This window comes from Crinia signifera, chromosome 7 (assembly GCF_055691185.1).
Source record: "Crinia signifera chromosome 7, ASM5569118v1, whole genome shotgun sequence".
NCBI lineage: Eukaryota > Metazoa > Chordata > Amphibia > Anura > Myobatrachidae > Crinia > Crinia signifera.
The window spans coordinates 69,119,672-69,144,844 of NC_139223.1; the positions used below are offsets into that span (position 1 = coordinate 69,119,672).

The 25,173-nt window shown below is 42.2% G+C and overlaps 1 protein-coding gene across 1 annotated transcript in view; it reads right to left on the reverse strand.

Moving 5' to 3' along the window:
• LOC146020296 (multidrug resistance-associated protein 1-like) overlaps positions 1 to 25,173 on the reverse strand; it is a 93,648-nt gene that overhangs the window by 15,357 nt on the left and 53,118 nt on the right. Inside the window, exons 13-26 of the mRNA XM_083153290.1 lie at positions 21,863 to 22,066; positions 20,351 to 20,497; positions 19,870 to 19,957; positions 18,180 to 18,246; positions 17,753 to 17,879; positions 15,293 to 15,469; positions 14,460 to 14,627; positions 13,533 to 13,719; positions 13,242 to 13,287; positions 13,066 to 13,159; positions 10,245 to 10,452; positions 9,004 to 9,314; positions 5,686 to 5,885; positions 1,013 to 1,139 (exon numbers count right to left, since the gene is read on the reverse strand). Of these exons, the coding sequence (XP_083009416.1) occupies positions 1,013 to 1,139; positions 5,686 to 5,885; positions 9,004 to 9,314; positions 10,245 to 10,452; positions 13,066 to 13,159; positions 13,242 to 13,287; positions 13,533 to 13,719; positions 14,460 to 14,627; positions 15,293 to 15,469; positions 17,753 to 17,879; positions 18,180 to 18,246; positions 19,870 to 19,957; positions 20,351 to 20,497; positions 21,863 to 22,066 (2,151 nt within the window). The remainder of the gene's footprint in view (positions 1 to 1,012; positions 1,140 to 5,685; positions 5,886 to 9,003; positions 9,315 to 10,244; positions 10,453 to 13,065; positions 13,160 to 13,241; positions 13,288 to 13,532; positions 13,720 to 14,459; positions 14,628 to 15,292; positions 15,470 to 17,752; positions 17,880 to 18,179; positions 18,247 to 19,869; positions 19,958 to 20,350; positions 20,498 to 21,862; positions 22,067 to 25,173) is intronic.

The window sequence follows — 25,173 nt, forward strand, 5'->3', positions numbered from 1 at the left end:
TACTGACATTCAGAGTTACGCACCCCATGCCGCTATTTGCCCCCTCATGTGTTGCACTAGCCCATACAAGTTACGCACCCCTGGCGGCTATTCCCCCCCCCTCCATGTGTTGCACTGGCCTATGAGAGTTACACACCCCTGGCCGCTATTTGCCCCCTCATGTGTTGCACTGGCCTATGCGAGTTACGCACCCCTGGCTGCTATTTGCTCCCTCATGTACTGCACTGACCTATAAGAGTTATGCACCCCTGGCCGCTATTTGCCCCCTCATGTATTGCACTGGCCTATGCGAGTTACGCACCCATGGCCTTCAATGGTGAGTCGATTCTATATATTTGAGTGTTTTTCTGAAGTGAATCACATAGTATATCCATCCTATACCTAGACAAAGGCATTTATGACCTAAGTTCTTGCACAATGTAATTTTAAACTGAAAACTTATTAGTGCTTCAAAAAAAAAATTGCTATATTTATTTTACTTCTAGCTGTATTTAATTTGCTGTATAGTAAAATGTAAATGCAGTATGTCATTATTACCCTTTATATCGTTTTTGGGATTCAGTATGAAATCCCGGCAGTCGGGAACCCGGCGTTCAAAATCCCGACGCCGGAATCCCAACAAGGGGGGACGGGACGTGGGTCGCCCCCCCTTGCGGGCTCGCTGCGCACGCCACGCAGCGGGCCTGGTGCCTCGCTACGCTCGGCACGCTAATTTATTCTCCCTCCAGGGGTGTCGTGGACACCCACAGAGGGAGAAAGTGTTGGGATTTCGGCGTCAGGATTCTGAACGCCGGGATCCCGACCGCCAGGATTTTAACTGCATCCCTTTTTGCTTGTGTTTTTTTACATGGTCCATGAGACCCAGCAACTCACTAATGGTAGCAGGAAAACAATGATTTCCAGCACTATTAACACTTATCAGTTGGTAGCATTCACCTAGTTGTTTGCTGCAGTTTTCCAGCATTCACCCAAATAAAGTGTATAAATTATTTTCCGCTAAACAGTTACTTACCCTCAGCGCGTTAACCACAGCAAGGCCGACCAGTCCTGGGGAAATACTCTCCCTGAACACGACTCCCACAATAGCCACTGTAAAGACTATGAAATTACTGAGGAAATCACAACGTACACTCAGCCACCTAGACATCAAAATGAACAATGTGAGTTTTAGTGATAAAAAGTTACATAAACCTCAATAATAACCTATCCATGGAAAAGAACAGAACTGGATCTCCACTGACAGTAAATACGGTTTACTTTTAAACAAAGCTGTACAGTAAGTATTCTAGACATTGATTTAGGAGAGAAAGTAAAATATTGACGCATAGTTATTTGATCTGATATATGAAATGCTAAGTTACAATATTTCCAGGAAAACATTGTAAAGTTCTATTTTTTATTATGCAGATACAGCAGCAGTCACAAACTGAATATAGAAATGCTGCATATCATTTTATCAGCATTTTTTGTAGTACTTTTATGCTTTTTTTAGTATTATTTAGTATTTTTTGTTGTACTTTTGTACTTTTTTTTGTATTTAGTGAGAATACTAGGCTGACTATTGATATTTTGTCAGCTTTTAAAGTAGGAAGATTTTTAAGTAGGGAGAAAAAAGTTACATAGCTTAAAGTCTGGACTTAGACTGGAACGACTGTTATGTAACAACTGTCTTCTCCTTCATCTCATTGCAGGTATTTAACCTTACATGCCATTGCCAGTATTGAGTCACCATTACTCTGTCTTGCATATTGCATTATTATAGGTATTTAACTATTGATATTTTGTCAGCTTTTAAAGTAGGAAGATTTTAAGTAGGGAGAAAAAGTTACATAGCTTAACCCCTTCATGACAGAGCCAGTTTTTGCCTTCCTGACAGAGCCCTTTTTTTCAAATCTGGCATGTATCACTTAAGTGGGGATAACTTTTTTTTGCTTTTACTTATCCCAGTGATTTTGAGATTGTTTTCTCGTGACACATTGTACTTCAAGTTAGTGGTAAATTTTCGTCGATACAGTCTGTGTTTTTTTGTGAAAAATACCAAAATGTCGTGAAAAAATGGAAAATTTTGCGATTTGCAAAATGTCACATTTTCTGCTTGTGAGACAAATAAACATACCACTCAAAATAGTTAATAACTAACAAAGACCATATGTCTACTTTATGTTGCCATCATTATTTCAACCTCCTTTTCATTTTTTTGGACACTAGGAGGCTTCAAATATGAATAGCAAATTCTCAAATTTTCAAGAAAATTTCAAACTCTGATTTTTTTAGGGACCAGGTCAGTTATGATGTGACTTTGAGTGACTTGTATGTGAGACACCCCCATAAATGATGCCATTTCAAAAACTGCACCCCTCACAGTATTCAAAACAGCATTTTGGAAGTTTGTTAACCCTTTAGGTGTTTCACAGGAATTTTGCAGATTTGCAATTTTAATACATTTTTCTAAGGAACACAGTAGATTTTACTAGAGAAATGTGACTAAAAATTGATTCCCCCAATTCTTTGGATTTCATAAATATCCTATATGTGGCCCTAGTGTGCACGGTGACCAAACCACAGGCTTCATAATAGAAGGAGCACCTACTTGATTTTGGAGCCTCCTTTTTATGAGATTATTTTTTAGGCACAATGTAGGTTTCTAGGCACCATAAGATGCTAAAAGTTAGGTACCCCCCCACAAGTGACCCCATTTTGCAAACTACACCCTTCAGGGAATTCATCAAGGGGTATAGTGTACATTTCAAACCCCCAGGGGTTTCACCAATTGTGGTACAACTGGGCAGTGAAAATGAAAAAAAATTATTTTCATTTTCACAGCTCAGTTGTATCAAAATTGGTGAAACCCCGGGGGGTTTGAAATGTACACTATACCCCTTGATGAATTCCCTGAAGGGTGTAGTTTGCAAAATGGGGTCACTTGTGGGGGGGTTCCACTGTATGGGTGTTTCGGGGGTCATTCAACCAGAATCTGTGCTGCAAAATCCAAAAATCACTCCTTCCCTTCTGAGTCCTGCCATGCACCCAACTGGTATTTTTGGTCACACATGAGGCATTGCCGTACTCGGGAGAAATTGGGGCACAGATTTTGGGGTGCTTTGTCTCCTTCATTCCTTGTGAAAATGAAAAATTTTGAGCCAGATCTGCATTTTTGTGTAAAAAAATGTAATTTTTTACAGAAAAATGCAGTTCTGGCTCAAAATTTTTTATTTTCACAAGGAATGAAGGAGACAAAGCACCCCAAAATCTGTGCCCCAATTTCTCCCGAGTACGGCAATGCCTCACATAGCTTGATGCTGCTGCTGCTGCTGCGGGGGGGAGGGGGGAGGAGGGCAGCGCTGCGTGCGCTCCAGACGCTCCGGGGGAGCCGGGGGAGCTGCTGCTGCTGCCGGGTGAGTGCCCGGCGGGTGCGAGGGGGGGGCTGCACATCGGTGGTGATCGGTGCTGTACTTGACAGCACCGATCACCACCGATCCCTGTGTTACCGAGCGGCTTAGCCGCCGGTAACACAGGAAACGCTGTGAATGGCTGTTCAGATTTGAACAGCCAATCACAGCGATCGCCGACCGGGGGGGGCACCCCTGCCCCCCCTGGGCGGCGAGGGGGGATGTCTGCTGTCAGGGACAGCAGACATCACCTAACTGTCACTGCGTCTCTAGACGCAGTGACAGTTAGAAGTCATGACGTATATATACACGTCATGTGTCGGGAAGTACTTCCCGACCATGACGTATATATACGTCAAATGTCGTGAAGGGGTTAAAGTCTGGACTTAGACTGTACTTAAACTGGACAGAAACTGCCAACCAACTTGACATCTTGATATCAAAGTGATTCAGAAAGACAGAAAACTACAGCAACTCAGAAAACCAAGGGACTGCTTTGAGTGAGCTCACTTCATTCTCACTACATACTACTTCTGGCTATCTGACTATTCATCCAGCTTATCACCATTTCTGCAACTGCAAACCTTTGAATATCACTCTTTATGCTATGCTTGTATTTGCACTGTCTGTTTTGAAAATGCCCAGCTCTGTACCTCTAATGACTTCACCACTCCTGCTCTTCCATTGATAGTAGGTGTCCTCCATCATTTTATTCTTGGCCCTCTTCTCTTCTTTCTCTATACATTCTCTCTGGGTGAGCTTATTTGCTCACTTAACTTCCACGGTCACCTATATGCTGATAATACTAAAATCTACCACTCCTTTCCTGATCTCTCTCCCTTTATCCTTATTCATATCTCCTACTGTCTCTCTACTATCTACTCCTGGATGACCCAGTGCTTTTTTAGACTTAAAATATCAAAGACTAAGCTGACCTCTTCCCACCCTCCAGCATAAAACCTGACATCTCTCATCCTAACCTGTGTATGCTCACTTCTTCCCCTTCTGTGTCACCCCTGTCTGTCTAACCCTCTCCTTTTAGAACGTAAGCTCTCACGGGCAGGGCCCTCTCTCCTCATGTGCCTTTCTTAGAATATATAAACCGCTGCCACCCTGATGATTGCTTCAGTGTCCTGTCCCCTGATGCAACTATCCGTATTAACCATGTACTTGTCCTAAACTGTCTTGTACTGTAATTTGGTATGTGTATTTGCTCATAACTATGCTCTGTAAAGCGCTGCGTAATATGTGTGCACTATATAAGAAACGGTTAATACAGGGGTTCCCAAACTTTTTTGAATCACGGCACCCTAGCGTATCAGAATTTTTTCGCGGCACCCCTAGGCCCAAAAACAATGAATTAGATTGGGTTTATATGTGATTCTTAGGGTCAGTTATGTGGTAACGGGCAGGACTTGCTTCTGTTTGTACACATTTTATGAATGGCAGCCACCAGCACTGGTTTTGCCCATAAATAATTAACCATAAATAAATTGAATTGGTCCTGGACCACCAACCTGGGGCACCCCTGCAAGTGTCCCGAGGCACCCCAGGGAGCCACGGCGCACAGTTTGGGAACCACTGGGTTAATAAATAAATAATAAATAAATCAGCAGAAGCTGGTTGTGCATCCTATGCAAAGAAGATGCATTTTAATTGAAAAGATGCAAAAAAAGTCTTAGTGTTTATACTAGCACCCTGCATCTTCCAAACCCCATACTGTTCCTTTTTTCCTGCCTGGGGTGTTGCGATCTGCTGTGGGGCTTCTAGCACAGGTCTGGTTTGCATATCAGTACTGAATTACAGACCAGACCTGTACTAGAAGCACCACAGCATAGAACGACAACCCCGTACAGGGAAGAGGACGACGTCCAGTGATACAGTGTCACACAGAGCGCACTAGTTATGTATAACGTGACGTGTACAGAATGGAGGATAGATGTATGTGGACACATCTGTAGCAATTCAGCACCATGTGATAGCTAAACCTCATCCACAGACACATTTCTGTACTGGAGGTTAGGCCGCACAGCACATCAAACCTGATGACATTGCACATATTTAGCGCACACACTGACCAATGTAGGTGATTTGTTGTTACATAATAGAAAACCGGCGTGACCACTTTCCAGTCTGTACCTGGCTTTAGTGTGCTACTAGGGAACTACAGTATATACAGCAAGTACCATATGTGCTGCTGACTACTATAATGCTGTACAGAATGCTACACTAGCAGTTTTTAACAAGCATCATCCACTTTTGATCCCTTCATTAAGTAGTAATAACTTTGTGTTACCTGTTCGCAACAAAGCTAGAGAAATAGAAGCGCTGACTGGTGTTAAGACGTAGATTGTTCTCTTGAATAAAACGATCCTGTTCCCTAAATGCTCGGATGACATTTACTCCTTGCAGAGTTTCATTAAAGTGAGTGTACAGAGGGGATTTACTGACTGAATCTAGACGTTTCAGCTGCCGGGAGGTGGCCACATAAAATCTCTTTGGAAGAAGAAAAAAAAAGTAAAAGTAACTTTCAGTGACAAATGTTTCTTCTAATACAAACCAAAATACACACACACACCCTATATGAGGCCAAATATATACGATGTACAGTACTTGGTGCATTAGTGCTCCCATAGTCTACGCACTGAGCATCAGGGAAATATACTCCCTATCCAATGTGGTGCTAATGTCAGTGTATGCAGAGGACAAGGAATGACATCTGCTATTACCGATATTTATAAAATAATTGGTCAAATATATTTGCATGCCATCTTTGTAACATTAGAATACAAATGACAAGTGCAACCATTGGATCTTTAGTGCAGGGACAGTACACCATCACAATTACTAAAATACAGACCAGCAAAGATAGTTTTCATTCATAGTAAAAGTAACATTATTATAAAATAAAAAAACTCATGAACATAAGTGCAGACAACATATACCACGTTTATGGTCTACATCAGTGGTTCCCAAACTCGGTTCTCAAGTAACCCAAAAAGTGCCTGTTTTCCCAAGTCTCCACATAGAATCGCAAGTGAATTAGCTCCACCTGTGGATCTTTTAAAATGTGTCAGTGAATGACTACACTGGTGCACCTGTAGGTGACCTGAAAACATGACCTGTTGGGGGTACTGGAGGACCAAGGTTGGGAACCACCAGTCTAGACTAATCTTCCCACAAACCTAAAAGTGGCAATTATGTAATATAATGATAAGAGTACATGTATAATAAACACAGCAGAAGATATCAGGAGTCCAATTGAATAGACCCAGGCGTTAAAGCCCAAGGCTACCTCCCAATTTCCCCAGTGGTAATTTATCGGGGATGATTGGACACCCCAGTAATTTAAAGGTTTCAACTTCAAAAACCTAGAATGCTGCAAGTGAGCTCAACACTCCCAGAGGTGCATCTACAGTAGGTGGCATGGTTCCCAGAGCAATAGTATGTTTCAGAACTCCCTCCAGCAATGTTTCCTTCTTATAGTAATGCCCCGTATACATTATGCCACACAAATGGTAATGCCCATTACAAATTGTGCCACACACCATAATGCCCATAGCACATTATGCCACATACCGTAATACCTATAACATATTATACAACACATTGTAATACTTATTTCACTTTATGCCACACACCGTAATACTATTATATATTATACCACAACAGTAGTGCCTATAACATATTATGCCACACACAGTGTGGCCACACAAAAGGGGGCGTGGTAATTACACATATGAAGCCATCTGTATTGCTGATTATACATAATGCCCCATTTAGAATGAATATAATTACAAAACATAATCCAAGTCACCTTCCACAAATTTGTGAAAAGCAGGAATTTCAGCGCAGAACAGGAGGGCATACACTACACTACATGCCCCTACACTACATCCCACAACACTATATCCTGCTACTCTACAATATATCCCACTACATCCTGCTGCACTACACTACATCCCACAGTTGCAGGAGGAAGATTTACCTGGCGCCACCACCATTGCGAGTCGGACTGGCTCTGCAGCATCGCAAAGTGTAGCCAGCAAGGAGAAACAGCGCATACGCCGGGCTCAGCTGCCGGGAGGAGTAATGAGCCTGCTCGCGCTCTGCAGCACATCCAGTAGTCCCGCCGCTGGGTCATGTCTAAGCCCAGCACCACAGGTGAGCGGCCCCACACCCCCTGCCTGATATACATACACATTATCCCCCATCCCCGATTGTACTCATTATCCCCCACTGCCCCCTGCCTGATGTACCCATTTATCATCCCCACCTGACTGTACCCATTACAGCCCTCCCCAGCCCCGGTCCATACACATTACTCCCCATCCAGCCTGGGTATTGGAGGTAATTGTACCTTTGTCTTGAGGTTGTACCGCTGTTACTTATGCATCCCGGTGTCTACAACATCATACCTCCCAACATGACCTTCTCCAGGAGGGACACATTGTTCTGTTACTGGACTTCTCCCTTAATTAATGATTGCCATTACCTGTGTTGATGCACCTTTCTTATCAATTAACCTGTGTGAAACAGGTAATGGCAATCATACATTATGAGGGAAGCCCAGAAACAGAGCAATGTGTCCCTCCTGGAGAGGGTAATGTTGGGAGGTATGCAACATGCCCAATGTCGTCGATGGTAACAGAGGTCTCGGCATTATTGATGCTCAAGACAATTCTACGGACTCCTGGAGGAGGGCATAGCAACAGCGGGACAAGCCGTGCAGCACCCTGTGCAACTGCATGGCTTGACCCCCTGCAAAAATGGCCTGACCTAACAGAACCGCCAGGCGGGAGAGTGAGGAGCGGTGATTAAGTGATGCGGCGACAGCTCCGCGTCAGCTGTGGAGGGGTGTGGGGGAGGCACTGTGTAACCTAGCCGCTGAGTGTGTGAGGGTAGACCGCTCTGTGCCTCTGTAAAAAAAAAAAAAGCAGTACTCGAAGGAAGTGCCGGTATACCATACCGGTGTATACCGGCCCACTATGTGCACTTATGCCCCCTGAAGTTTCGCCTACACAGATCCCTCCTCACACCCATTTAAATGGTATTATCCACCATACGCAAAAGGAATTAAGGTGAACACAAGCCAGCTTTGCGAGTGTCTTTTAACTCTGTATATGCTACAGTATTCAGCATCTCCACTAGCAGGTATCCAAAGTGTTAATGGACTGGTACGTTCTGGTTCTGCAACAGATATACACCAGATAGAAGTGTGAACTGAAAATGAGGATAGCTGTGAAACCAAGCATAAGGATGGGGGTGGTCTGAACGTTAAAACTGAAACAGAGACAATAACATCAGTGTCAGCTATGGAATAAGTCCCACTATACTTAACATAAACCAATTCCACTCACATTACTCCTGATAAAGTGCCTAATTCAGACTTTAACGCAAATAACTTTTTTTCTCAAATGGACAAAATCATGTTGCACTGCAGGTGGGGCAATTGTACATGCTGCATTCAGCATAGTTACTAAAAGTCACAACTTGCAAAGAAATTTGCAATGGCCCCCAAAAAGCTGGAACAATCTAAAAACTTTACAGGAAACCCAGAGAACAAACATAGGGTATGTATTATGTTTCAAAGAGTATTTCTTAGGTCACTTACTTGCAAGAAAAAGTAGAGTAATCCAAGTGGTACAAAGGCGACCGCAGCAAGGGGAATGGCTATAGCAATGACCAGTAGTATCTCCAATATGGTCAGTGTCATTATTATCAACATCATTAACATCTGAGGAATTATGTTGTCTATAGTGTCCATTTCCTTAGCAAATCGGTTGGTGAGGTTTCCACTAGGTGTTCGTTCAAAAAAGCTCAGCGGACACCTCAGTATGCTGTACAGGAGTTTAGAGTGGAGCTGGCGGGACACAGAAACGCCTCCAATAATAATTGTGGCCGATGCTATAAAAATACCTACAACTGTAAAAAAAACATGAAAAAGACACAATTATTGGTAAATAATGAAGCTACAGGACATCATTTAAAAACATTATTTTTTTAATTCAACGTTCCCGGGGAATACTCGCCGTCAGAGGATGGCCAGGATTCCATCAAACGGCGAGGTTCGCGGCTAATGCAGGGAGCGCACTGCATATAACCATGAGCCTCGCCGTTTTGGCGGCTGCGCACGCCATTTCCACCTCACTGTAAAAACCCAGTGAGGTGGAAACGACACATGCAGGGGGGTCAGTTGACTACGCATACCCCAAGCTGCGACGGCGAGCAATCAGCACTGCTCACATCACATTTCGCAAAATTGCATTGAATATTGCCTTAAGTATTACCCAGCAACCTTCATTTGACAACATCAGAAATGTGCTAACATGCAGTTCCTTACAGTTGACATGTGCTGTAGCTGTCCTGTCAAGTCAGCTGTAATTGACAACATGATGTCAGCAGTACACGTATGGTGATGTAGGTGACTATTCCACCAATGACCTACAGTAAATAATGGTGATGTAGGTGACTATTCCACCAATGACCTACAGTAAATAATGGTGATGTAGGTGACTATTCCACCAATGACCTACAGTAAATAAAAGGTCATTGGTGATATTAGAGTAATCTTACAATCAGCGAAACATTGTATTTCTTAGTTTTTAGGTCTACTTCTTAAAAGACCCTTTGAGTGGATTTGTCAAAATAGGTGTGAACATTGCCAATCAAACATTTTTTATTCACCATTTCATATAGGAAATAGAATATTTTTTACACAACATTTTTGATTTTTAATTTATATAACAAATGTGAGCGACGCTGGCATTGTTTAACAGATATTTTGCACATCTCTAACCGAGACGTTGGCACTCAAAGGGTATCAATCTGTCCATGTCGGTGTATATTCAGCACCTTGCATAGCCCCCAAAATGCTGTACACGGCCAGTCGCATGCTGGTGTTCTGCTGCGTGCCATTCACAGGTAAATCATCCGCCCACAGTGCAATCCAGTAATTATGTCCCAAGGCTGATATTTGTTGGAAGATGAAGAATATGGTGCACATAATCAGATACCACTTTCCCATGATCTTGCAGTACTCCAGATAAACAGACAGTTTGACCTACAAAACACAGCATCAGATGCACTTAATACACTTGGATGTGCTCTTACTATGGAACTATCCAACCTAGGGGTTAATATACCAGGCAGTAATTAGATTAGCAGTGAAAAAGAAGAGAAGTGCACAAGTGGAGAAGTTTCCTATAGCAACCAATAGAATGCTACTTTACAGCTGATTGGTTGCTATGCACAACTTCTCCATTCTTTTCTTTGCTTGATTCATCAACCCCCTAGTTTTGCAACAACTTTCATAACACGATCTAGGTTACAACAGTCCCACCAATGTAAATATCAGTTCACTCATGTATCCGACCAAGCAGTATATGTTCCCTTACAGATGTGTCCGCATACATATTTGCTGCAGTCACGCCACAAAATCCCTCTTGGCTTGCCATGCTGTGTGTGAATCTTCAACGGGTGTCTTTTATGTAGAAAATGCATCTTAATCATGCAATGTAACTATATGAAGCTTGTAGGGTATATGTGTGTGTGACGGCACTATACTTTATGAAACAAACACTTGGAACAGAACTATTGTAATACATATGTTGGGTAAGGCATTACTTCTTGTTGGGGAATATAATAGAAATACAAGTACATTAGATTAATGTAGCATCTTAATACAAAAATGACAAGGAAGAGGAAAAAACACACTTCTGTGTAGTATTATCTGGTCCTTAATAGAGTATATAAATGGCCTCATGTGTCTCATTTGTGGCCTATCTACAACTGACCATAAAGTAGAGAACCTCATATTGGCCTTAGATATGCAATGAAGAAGAGACACTTCTGTGAGTAAGACCCTTTATATACTCTTATAAAGGCCCAGTTACTACTACACAGGAGTTTGTCTTTTTTATTCTTTCTTGTCCTTTCTCTATTAAGCATGTGCATTACTTGTATTGGTGTTCTATTCCCCAACAAGTAACATATATTCTATTTCTAGACGTATTCAACAAACGAAAGTGATTCACAGTGGTATCAAGCAGCAATTGTTGTATGCATACCGTAGTATTAATCTATCGTCTTATTAAAATACTTGGAAAAAGTGACAATGGGTCAGATTCTGATTTGAAAGCATTCTCGTGTTTCCAAATGTCTACAGGTGATGGCTGTAATGTGTCCATAAACATGTGCTGGTGAGCAGTAGATTGCAATGCATCAGGTTCCATAGCGCACATGGATTCTAATCTATTATAATGGACACTGGAGTACATCACAGCATTTCAAGGCCACTCTACAGCAACAGCATAAACCGTAAACAAGGCCTATGGATATAAGAGTTCAGTAGCGCACGCAGGGGGGGGGGGTTCTGAGTACCCAGAAACCCCCCCAGGAGTCTAAGGACCCTATGCTGAAAGCTGAGGGTCCCCTCTTTCCATGGGTGCAAGAATTTTAAAAATCGGCCCTTGGGAACCTGAGATATCTGACTTCAAAATAGTGGACCCCATCCAATCCTGTTAATTGCTTTTCCCAGTCAGATATTTCAGGTTCTGTCTTAGAGTTTTCTGAGGGTATATTCCAAAAGCTGGGACTATCCCCCTTTGATGGACACTAGTAGCTTGACTCTACTGTTCCCAGAACCAGAGATATCAGCTTTCCAGCAGCTGGTTACTGCTCCAGCTCCACACACCTGGAATGTCAATTCATATACTCATTGGCGGATTGCTCTGCCTGCTGAACTCAGATCCCCTAGTGCCCAGAAGCATTTGGTAGGTGGGATTCTCTAGTTTTTAATTCCATTAAAATCTAAGAAATCTATTTACGGGAACTGGAGATATCTGCAGTCAAGCAAGCTGTCCTCCCACCAGAAAATTATGAATAATAAGCCCACTCCACTATACACCCCTCCTCTGCATATTAAACATCCTGTACAACCCTGGAAGTTATGTATCAGGGCCCCTTCATTCAGCCCAATGCCCCCTTCTCCCACCCCATCTCCCAGCATCTGTACAGTAAAGGGGTAATTAGTGAAAATTACTGATCCAGTCCCTACATGCTGAGTGGTTGGTATAATACTCCCTACCACCCGCGGGACATCAAAGCTTCCCCCACCCCTACCACTGGAGGATCGCTAGGGGCCCCAATACATTGCTATGCCCAGGGGTCTACACTGCTGTTATATATATGTGTGTGTGTGTGTGTGTGTGTGTGTATATATTTTATTATTATTATTTATATATATTTGGTCTATCTATAATACTTTAACTGACCCGGCATATACTGGGTCACCTAAGTGTCCATCTCCGTGCTTTGCTCCGCCCCTCTGGAAACCCCCTTCTGAAAATCCTGCGTTTGCCCCTGGAGTTCTTGTTTGTGGATTTCTTGCAGATAACTGAACTTTTGAAATCAGATTACTTGGATCAAAAATATATACAATGGATCATATTAAATACGACAACCATCCGATTCTCAAAGCGCAATAAAAATATTAAAAATGGCATTTTATGTGACTTTATTAAAATAAATAAGAACATTTGAAAATAAATCTGTGCATAATAAAGGCAAGCGCCTAATACTCTATCTTGCTCACATATAGGTTCATGAGCTATTTGCTTTGAGGGAAATTCTCCCATGCAAACTGGACTGCATGTATAATTCCATCTGCAATTACCCTGCCTGTGAGCGCAACATCGGCCTCGGTGAGCTTTCCGGCATCTGCGTCCCCTGCGGTAACCTCCTCATCCGTCTCCGCGTAAATTTCCTTTCTGCGAGATAAAGAAGAGGTTACTGTCATTTCTAATATGAGACTGCTCTAGAAAACATCAGTCACCTCATCATGTAACTTACCTTATGGAATGCTCATGGTCTTTATTGTTGGTTTCTACAGTGGAGCCTGCAGAGAATATTGGCAAAGTGTATACGTAAATCAAGTCACTCATCGGTCTGTCCACCCACAACACAATGTAGCCACACCAGGCTATGGGGACAATGCCCCCTTTTTATAGTGGAAATTATGGACTCACCCGAGTGTATTATATTATATTTATTCAGCCTCACAAGGAATACAGATCCTCTTGTAGAAGGAGGAGTCTATTTGTAAAAAAATTAAAAGCATTTTTAAATATCTGTAAAACTTACTTTGAGCTTGGGACTCCTCACTCTGCTCAGAATTAAGTGCATATGTTTGAAGAAAATCTGAAAAAGCTCCATTCCTCTCTAGGAGCTCAGTGTAAGTGCCAATTTCAGAGATTTTGCCATCGGTTAACACTACAATCATGTCCACTTGGGGAAGGAAACCAATTCCGTGAGTGACAAGAACACGTGTCTAAAAGAAGACAACACTTGTCATCCATACGTGACAAAACACATTTATGCGAAGGCAAGAAAAGTAGAGAAGACCAATTGGCTAGCTGGTCTTTCTATCTTCAGAGTCACACAAGAATGAATTACTCATGAATGAACTCTACAGTCAAATGTAAAAGCGTATTAGTAGAAGTATGGGAAAGGTATCTAGATATTAAATACATGGTTCAATCAAGTTTAAGTAAATTAAAGACAGATTTGCACAAGAAATAAACAATATGTCATGAATAACACAGGCTAGGTATTCCAGATGCAATCTGACTGTTTACATTATCGTGTCCCAGAACATGGCTCTTTATCGCTCTCCAATCTTTGATACATATGTCCGAAAGTCCAACCACATGTGATGTTTTTGAATGTTAAAAACGGTCTGATGACCATGTTTATGACCAATGTCATTATCGTGATATCAGCAATTTATCTGCTGAAAAAGGACACGCAATCGTGCAATAACACAAGGGATTCCATGGGTTATCGTGCCTCGGAGTATTGACTTTTCCCAGATGATGCTTTGGGTACCTGAGGCATATTGTTGCATAATCCCTGATAAGTGCCTGCATTGGGGGGAGGAGTGCTTCACATCAGGGCTAACTGGGTAGTCTCCAGCAAAGCTATTCCCAGCAGTAAATTACCGCTGCTAATAGGCTACCCCTGTAAATGGGGAACTAATCTTTGTCACAAATGAAATGTAATGCTGCTTACTTTTCCCTTGAGCAAACCATTGGGACCAATGACATGTTCAAACAGATGTTGTCCTACATGAGCATCCACAGCAGATAGAGGATCATCCAACAAGTAGACATCACATTTCCTGTATACGGCTCGGGCAATGCTTATCCTCTGCTTCTGGCCTCCAGACAAGTTTACCCCCTAATAAAATAGGACACTTGAGACATATAAATACAGTACAAACATTTACTAAGACATACTATTAAACTTAACCTTCATATACTGTACCTGTAGCCCAGTGGCGTAACTTTGATTTCAGTGCGCCCCCCCCCTGCCACTACAATTTCAGCTCCCCCCCCCTCCCCTCCGTCCAGTCACCGCTATTCAGCCGCCGCCGGGACCAGCAGATCCTCCTATCTGCAGTCCCGGCGCTCATCCTGATAGACTGTCAGATGGAAAATGGCTGCCGCCTTACAGCAGACCATTTTTTAGGATGCAAGAGGAGGTCGCCGCCTCCTCTAGCATCCTTAATAACCATCTGCTTTGAGGAGGGGGGGGCATTTTGCAAGTGACTTTCTATCGGGAGGAGCGCCTGGACTGCAGCAGACAGGAGGATCTGCTGGTCCCGGCACGGCACCACCAGACACAGCGGCAGCGGCCGTAACAATACCTTCTGCAGACCCTGCAGCACCCAATCTTGCCCTGCACCTCCAAGCCACCGTGGGGTCTGCGGAAGTATACGCCACTTAGTAAAAAAATTGACTAAGGTGGCACACAATGCTTAGAAATTTATACTAAATATCTTACATTTCAGTATCCAGTCCATACTACAAGAATTTATTCCCCTATCCAGAACTGATACTTACTTTTTCCCCTATTTCAGTGTTTTCTCCCCCAGAAAGAATTTTGAGGTCAGGCAGCAATGCACAAGCCCGAATAACTGTTTCATACCAGTCACTGACTAATGCTCTTCCAAACAAAACATTTTCTTTAAAGGTGGCATTTGGAATCCAGGTTTGTTGTGGTACATAAGCGATAGATCCCTACACAAGAGATTAAAAGACTTTAAAGGCAATAAGATGCTACGCAAGTAACAAAGAAAGCAAATAAAACAAGTTGTTATAAAACAATACATAAAGGTTGAATGCGCCTCTGCAAACTATTTGGTCTACAAATTTATAGTGAATAGACCTAAATTGTGAACACTAATCTGAAAAATCCATGGCCATAACAAGGGGTGAACATGGTCGCTACTAGAACTTGTGAGATAACGCGGTGGCACCTTTAGGCTATTGTACAATGTTCAAAACACGGAGTCATTCTTCTGACATGTTAATGAAGGGACATTTAAAAAACATGAAGAATAGATAGTAATTAATTCATGAACAAGAAATATAGCAAAATAAGGCGCTTATTATATATAAAAAGAAATAATAATAAAAAAAAAAATATATATATATATATATATATATATATATATATATATATATATATATATCAATAAATGTATTCCTTTTGTTCAGCTGCGGGCTTCTGGCGTCACTACACCTGATGTTTGAAACTCTGCTTTGTGCCCCCTAGGGTACGTTACAGGTCAAACTCAAAATATGATGAGGAAAAGGAATGTAAGCACCGCGCTATTACATTAAATACTTGATTGCACCATAAATGAATGTACACGCTTCAATAAAATATATTGGTTTTTATTCTTTTATTTTTAATATATTATAAAAATTTGAATAAAGTACTGGGTGGATACCAGTTAATTAATAACAGTAGTAATCATCAAAGATATAAAATACAGATTTGAAATGTTATACTTAAAAAAGTTACAATGTAACTAGCAAATAATAAATAAAAGCATCTAGTACTCTGAATCAATTGATACTTAATGTTGCATTTCCTGTGTACAGTGGAAATTTCTCTTCTAGTCTAATTAAATGTACATTTACTTGCCCATTGGAGGGTAAATGATAATATTGCCGCTGGTCTCTGCAGCGGTGCCAGGACTGGACAGTTGCAGCAGGGGTCCAAGTGTGCTGGAGCTTGTAGTGTGGCGATTAAGCGCCAGGAATAAAGAGAGCCTGGAGGTTAATTTCAGCGACATTAAAGACTATGGGCGAGATGCACCAAACTAAAAATGCCGCATTTTCATATGCAGAAAAGCCCCACCGCCAGGGCTTCGCTGCGGGGGGTTTACTCCAGTTCTATGTGGCGTAACCCCATGGAAGCCTATGGGCTTACCTTCGTGTCCCCCGCCGCATCCCCCTCACCTGTGTCCGGGCAGCCTCCTGCTGTACTGCCCAGACCAGTGACCTCCTCCTCCCTGCACAGCTTCCGGGTGCAGGGAGGAGGAAACGGAGCACCCACAAAGCGGGTATGGGTTCAGGGAGAGAGGGAGCACCCGCTGCACATCGCCGGCCATCGCTTTGCGTTAATAATTGCATATGTTACTGCATATGCGATTATTAACACTGCGAGTGCCGGTGATGTGCAGCCGGAGTTATTAGAGAATCCCGCCCAATAAGAGAACTTTCAACTGTGCACAGGAAATACAACATTAAGTATCAATTGATTCAGAGTACTAGATGCTTTTATTTATTTGCTAGTTACATTGTAACTTTTTTAGTAAAACATATCAAGTCTGTATTTTATATGTATGATGATTACTACTGTTAATTAACTGGTGGCCACCCAGTACTTTCTCTATACAATTTGTATAATATATTAAAAATAAAAGAATAAAAAACAAAATATTTCATTGAAATGTGTACATTCATTTGTTGGTGCAATAAAGTATTTAACATAATAGCGCGGTGCTTACATTCCCTTTCCTCCTCATAATTAATTCATATACTATTGAGCACTTTGGAAGGACTGTAACGAAAAGGCCTGCAGAACTACAGAGAGTGCAGGCACTATGGTGCTCATCTCTGACGACTGCATCCCAAAACCGTAAATATCCTGCTCTGTTCTCAAAAGGGTAAAACAAAGGGCTGCTCTCTAAACAAACTGCACATGCTCAGAAGTGGCCTCCTTTCTGCACCACTGACAGCTGAGACAGTGGTCTGGGAGGCTAGAGTGCCATAACACATTATGTTGTATGTCATATCCAAGCACTCTTCTGCCGCTGGCCATGAGGTGTTAAGAGACAGTTACTTGGAGGTATAACATCAAAAACTGCCTCCTGAAAGCAATGCCCAGCACCAGGTTATACAGCTATAGCTGTTCTTTATTTAAAGTAAAAGCATCCCATAAACATAGCTGTTGTTTGTTTTAGATTTGTAAAGTGTTTTGGTTCAATTAACACAAGCCTAAAAAATTACCTTAAGGGCCACGCTGCCATCTACTTTCTCCATTTCTCCAAGCAAAGCAGAAAGAAGAGATGTCTTTCCACAGCCAACTTGGCCAACTACAGCAACCAGGGAACCTTTCTTGATGGATAAATTTATGCTGCGACAGAACAATTGTCCATATTATAAATCAGTATTACTGGGGTATTCCCCCCATACCATATATACAGTAGTTAATGAAACCCTGCTCCTAGACCCAAAGTCAATAGCTATTCCAGAATTGTATTTCTCCATCCGCTAAATCTTAAAGGTTTTGTACCGAAATTCTAATCAGAACTATGTTAAATCGGAGTTAGTTTAAAACCTAAGCCTTGATGTCTCAGAAAAAGGGAAAGTGTTTGGGATTAACATCAACATTCCAGTTCAATCTAAAATGTACATATAATAGTGTAGGACTTACCTTTGAAGACATGGCTCACCTGCCACAGACCACGAAAATGTGCCATCTTGTACCACAATGTCATTCTCTTAAATGGAAAAGAAACAATTTTTCAAACCATAGTATTGAACAACATATATTTATTTACCGGTTGAGTATCCCTTAACCAAATATCCAATATAAAAATATACCGGGTACATCTGTAACTGGTAGTACTGGGGAAATGATATGTAACTGGCACTAAATATGCGCAAGAAATTCAGCGTCTAATGTAGGGTACACACCAGAACGATTTGGCCTCAAAAACACCCAATTTAGATACAATATCGACCGATTGTATGTAAATTGGGCATGTTTTGGGCGATTTCAGGGCCGATTCCGATCCGATGTGCGGCAATGTGGGTCCTTTGGTTGTTTAACAGATCCTACCTGCAGCAGGTAGGGTCTGTAATCAACCATTCAACTGGGTACAGGTCGTGATCGGATCAGATTCAGATCATATGCACATCGTGCGCTTCAACAGATCGCGAGACGATCGTACGATCGTCTTATGATCTGCTCCCGACCACAATCGTTCTGGGGTGTACCAGGCATTAGATTGTACACAAACTGTGTTTCATGTATTAAAAGCTTGTTTCATGCACAAATAATATATAGATTTGTGTGTATTTCATGTGTTTGATGTGTTTATACAACATAAATGCAAAATTTCTCAAGACACCTCATTCAAATATAAATAATATTCCAAAATATGGAATAATCCCTTATCCAAAAAGCACTTTCGATAAGGGATTCTCAACCTGAATTATTAAGAGTATAAACACGTGCACCACGAGGCTTAATTCAAAGAAAGTACATCAATCAGAGGGACACAGCAGAATTTGTTATACAGATGTGTCCACGTACTGTACATCTATCCTACATGCAATACAAGTCACCTTATACATAACATGTGAGCTCCATTTGGCTGTGTAGTGCCAGGCTTAATTTTTATGTCATTTTCCGTTAAATAGCAAAATGAATAGAACGCACAAGCAGCTTCTGCTTATTATAATGCTATGCAGGTCTATTTTTCAGTATGCGTCTGCTGCTGTACCTGCACAAGAAGGGAACGTAACTGTGTTTTCCTGATAAACAGTGTAATGGTGCATACATATGGATAGATTTGACCAACCATCTGGGCGTTCCCGATCGATTTTAACGACCAATCGCTCAAATCGTTCCGTGTGTATGGACGATACAGGCGACGATGCGCGCACCCGCCAGTCGTTAGTAGAGGTCGCTGATCTTTCCTGCATGCAGAAAGATCAGCGACCAATCGTTATCGATGTGTACCAATCGTTTGCATATCGTTTCCACAGGAAACGATTTGGATTGGCTGACGACTGGCTAACCACTCCCCTCCGCCATTTTATGGAGGAACGACAAACGATAACGACTCGTTAACGATCAGTCGTTTTTAAGCAATCGTTTGCTCAATCGTTAAACATTTGACAAGAAATCGTTTTTGCAGGAGTTCAGAGCAAATCGTTAACGAGATCGAATCGTTGGTCAAATCGTATGTACGCACCTTTACATAGCATTTTACTTGCAGATACAGAAGGACTGTTTAACGCCGAAGGAGGCTAGAGGTTCTTGGACACATCTGCATATGCTACATTCCTATCTATTTACAGATTTCAGAATGTGATACCGTAGATTGGATACATACTGTTAGAATGATCTAATGTTTCCACCTTTCCAGGTTCCAGTTCTTCTTCTGAGAAAAATTTGGCCAAGCGTTTCAGGGAAACTGATGACTTAAACACAAAATAAACAGTGACACATAGGTACATAAGTATAAAAAGACACATAGGGCCTTATTCTGGTTCACTTACAAAAGCAAACTCCTTCTTTAATGGACAAAACCATGTGCACTGCAGGTGGGGGCAGATGTAACATGCAGACAGAGTTACATTTAGGGGAGTTATTTTGTTTCTGTGCAGGGTAAATACTAACTGCATTATTTTTGCACTGCAGTATAGACATCAGTTTGAAGTACAAACCCCACCCAAATCTAACTCTCTCTGCACATGTTACATCTGCCCCACCCGCAATGCACATGGTTTTGTCCCTTAAAGAAGGAGTCTGCTTTTGGGAGTGAACCAGAATCATCCCCATACTATATACTAGTCATGGAGAAGCATCAATACCTGTACAATAAGGCTAACGGCCATTGGGAACATTCGCAGAGGGATCCTGAGAATGTTTAGCAATATTATGGTGACAAAAGCTTTCTGAGCATCCAGAACATTGTTCTCATCCACTGCCAGGAAGACTCCGAACATGGTCAGAGAAACCTAATCGTTCAAACACAAAGACACAAAACTAAATTGTTTAAAATAGACGGATCATCACAATTTCCATTATCTGATCCTGAGTGCACACTTCCCAACACCCAATAAACATCTATGGAACAAATAACAGCAAACAAAATTCTAATTAAGTATTTTATTTAGTATGAATTGTATTTGACTGTAGACCTTCTGTACCAAAGTAAAAGTACTGTATTAGATATGTATTATTAGAACAAATAGTTATATTTTGTCTGCTATAGACTTTGTAATAAAGATATATAAAAATGGAAAAGGTATGGAATCGTTGTAGCCAACACATAAGCAAAGTGTGGAGACAATACAAGCAAAGAGTAAATAAATGAAAAAGAGGATTCCTTTAAATTTCTACAAAAAAACTTTTTGGTACTTGTGTAATATCTGGGCGCCCGATTTTGATATCGGGTCTGAAAAATCGGTCGCATCGCATGCGATGCGACCGATTCGCCCCGATTTTTACATTGGATCCAATGTTAAATGGTCCTTGAGACCCGAATTTACATTGGAACCAATGTTAAATGCCCCACAGACCCCATTTTTATTTGTATACCCACCCTGATGGGTAATTACTATGTGAAATTCCCCCATTGTTAACGCCACGCCACGATCAACGTCAACCCGAAGCGTGGCGAGCGCAGCGGTACGCGTCCTCTGACCTTTTCATACCCCCACTATCCATGTCGGCGTGGAGTTGATTTTATATAGTGTGGCGAGCCCGAAGCGTGATGAGCCCCGCGAGGGGATGCGGAATACGAGCCCGAAGCGTGGAGAGTGCAGCGAGCCCCACGAGGGGGCGCGGAATACATGTTAAGTAATCCGCTGCACTCGCCACACTAAATAAAATCAACTCCACGCCGACGTGGATAGTGGGGGTATGAAAAGGTCGGAGGACGCGTACCGCTGCGCTCACCACGCTTCGGGTTGGCGTTGATCGTGTGGTGGCGTTAACAATGGGGGGGCATTTAACTCATAATTAACTATCAGGGTGGGTATACAATGAAAAATCGGGTCTGGGGGGCATTTAACATTGGATCCAATGTAAAATCGGGTCTGAGGTACAATTTAACATTGGGTCCAATTGCAAAATCGGGTCCGTCGCATCGCACGCCATTATAATGGCATGCGATGCGACCAATTTTTTAATTGTACAGGAACGTCTTAAAAACCCTGAAAATCGGGTCCCATCGCATGTCTTAAGTTAAGGCATGCGATTAAAAAATCGGGCGCCCAGATATTACACAAGTACCAACTTTTTTTTCTTGCAATGAAGGTACTATAATTGATGCCCTCTTTAGGTCACAGGCAATGACGACTTAGCTTATTCATATTTACCCAGAAAGGAGAGGCCACAAACAATGCCAGAGCTCCAGAAAACATAAGTGCGATCTTCTTCACCGCCTTCAGCTCCATCATCCTGCAATCTTGGACTTTCTTCATGAAAGCATTCTCCCAGGCATACAGCTTCAGGACCTTTATACCCTGGAGGATCTCGGTGATCAGCTTTATGCGACTGTCCTTCTGTTTCATCTGTTCTTCCTGTAGAAAGAAATATTTGTATGGGGTAATTTTTTGATTTGACATAAATGCAGATAAAGGCTAAATAATGGTTCTCCAATAGTGACTTTGGTAAGTGTACTCTCCAGAACCCTGTCCAGATTCCCTCTCCTGTCTGTTTCCCTGCACAGCCGGCGCACTCAGCCAGTGACTGAATCGGCAGGCTCTTCTTACTATTGGACAACTGAGCCGTATGCTGCCCTGTACTGCTATGCAGTACGGGCAGCTCAGCTGTCAGTCAGCGCAGCAGGGAGTGCAGTACAGCCCAATAATAGAAAACCAATCTGCATAGGGGAGTCCTCTCAGATCCGGGGTACTTACCCCTCTGGCTCTGGACAGGTTGTGTACATTTCTAATATTTTCAGATATACAGAATCTGAACTGCACATATGCAGGTCTCCGTCTACCAGATCACTCTCAGTACCCCATTAAGCAGCAGCCTGAAAAGACAGGCTGAAGCCGTTTGGAGGTGAAAGCCAGCATTCCAGAAAACAGAGGACATCAGCCTTGTTTTCGGGGGATTTCGGGGGTGCCCGACAGTCATTACTCCCACGTCGGAATCACGACTGCTCCCTCGTGGGGGTCCACGACCCCCATAGAGGGAGAAAAAAATATGGGGCAAGCGGAGCGAGCCCGCAAGGGGCTTCATTGCACTCCCCCCACTGTGCAGTAGGGATTCCAACGTTGGAGTAATGACTGTCGGAATCCCGACTGTCGATCAATTATACCACACCCGTTTTCGGGCATGCCGCGGCCAGTGGCTGCTTCCTTGGACATAACATTGACCAATGTACGCACTGAGTGATCTGACGCTGCATCTTGAAACACAGCAGAAGATAAGAGAAGCCCCAGGTGGCGTCTTTTTACACAAGACACCTCCTGTAGCATTAGCATTCTTTAGCACAGGCGCTGCATACAAAGAAGCATCTGCTGTGTGCACTGCATCCATCTCTGAATCAGGCCTCATGGTGCCCACACACGTGGGGTTTTTTTTGGCTTGCGTTGCGCGCTCCTAGTTCATATTGCAAGTCAAAAAAGTATGGGTGGGCAGTACTTTTGTACTAGATGGCATCATATCTAGTACACATTGCAAGCTGTTGTAGGGTATCGCATGCATCTAGCACAAAATGTTCTCTGAGTGGGCACCATTAGATGTTTCAATGAAATCCATGCTGCACTGAGGGTTTTATGTAGGGTAACACTGATTCTGGGAATAATACTCTAGGTATCAACCAGAACTTGAATAGAGATTATACAGTGCTGGGTTTATACTGAATAGAGGGTCTAACACAATTTAACCATATATAAACATTTATTAAACATGATTTAAAACATTAAAAAGTAGACATTTTTAGAGAATTCTCTATATCACCAATGGGGATAGGGTAATGGGAAAATTGGAGAGATATTGCTCCAATGGGTGGAAAGATGGATCAGTTCAGATGCACCTGTGGTGGCAGAATATTTACCAAGTGGTGTTAGGCAGTCTCTCTCCTATATACTGGGGAGGAGGAAAGGTGAAGTCCCGGCAGAATCTCCAGCGAGTAGCGGATCCAGATTCACTCAGAAAGACCACAAGAAGTTTTTTCGGGTTTTGGATAACCCAGATGTGTCTTTGTATTGAAGAAATGCTGAGATTGTGGATTCCTTGAATTATTTAGCTGGTCCGGGTAGATAAATAAAGTGCAGATGCAGACTTGGATCGGTAAAGTGCAGGTGCAAGTGACACTGATAGCAGCTCAACGCGTTTCGACGTGTTGGCACGTCTTCTTCAGGAGCAGTAATGCCTAACACCACTTGGTAAATATTCTGCCACCACAGGTGCATCTGAACTGATCCATCTTTCCACCCATTGGAGCAATAGCTCTCCAATTTTCCCATTACCCTATCCCCATTGGTGATATAGAGAATTCTCTAAAAATGTCTACTTTTTAATGTTTTAAATCATGTTTAATAAATGTTTAAATTGTGTTAGACCCTCTATTCAGTATAAACCCAGCGCTGTATAATCTCTATTCTTCTTTTTTATCCATTACAGGGAGCTTTACACACTCCCATATACAGCTGCTTTAACTACACTTGCGGTCCATATTTCTTTGTATTTATATCAACCAGAACTTGGTAGGAGGAATGCCATTCTCACAAAAAAGTATAAGTTTATTTACATACATACATATACTTACCTATGTCCATGTAGAAATCCATTAGAAAGCCAGTGGAAAAATAAAAAACACCTACATTCTGGGTAGATCTGTCCTCTGCGTGCCATGTCGGCAATACAAGGTTTAAAAAAAAAACCGCCGTCCACTCGGACTGAGGAGCAGCATGTGTGTTTTACACTGATGTCCGTCAATGGGTATCCCCTCAATTTAGATTTCATTTTGAACACACCCCACCCAAATCTAACTCTCTGCACATGTTACATCTGCCCCACTTGCAGTGCAACATGGTTTTGCACATTTGAGGAAGATTTTGCATTTGCGATCAACTCTGAATCAGGCCCTAAACACATACATATAAAACATGATAAAAACATAAAAAAAAAAAAAAACACCCTTGCTCCACCGTAGGTGTAATAGGTTAAAAAAGTAATTGCTTTACAAGAAGTATTTCTGGAGAGGCCACGCTGTTCTGCAACCACCAAGGAAAGTAAGCCCTGTAGTTAATGACAATACAATCCAGAAAATATTTTTAGATTCTATCCACCCTGCTTATGAGTAGAGGCCTACACGTGGATAAGGAGCAAATGATTATTTAGAGAAGAAGAGAGGTTTAAATATTCATAGACTCTCCAGATCATTCAGAAACTACTGTAGCACATCCAGTTTGCTATTTGACACTATAGACCAGGGGATGGGGAACCTTCGGCCCTCCAGCTGTTGTTGAACTACATATCCCAGCATGCCCTGCAACAGTTTTTAGTATGGCCAAATAGCAAAACTGTAGCAGGGCCTGCTGGGATGTGCAGTTCAGCTGGAGGGCCGAAGGTTCCCCATCCCTGCCATACACAAACCAATGTTCCCAACAACTAATACTGATCTACAGCAATGTCCGTTGTACAACAAGACGGCAATGATTGAGGCAGATGG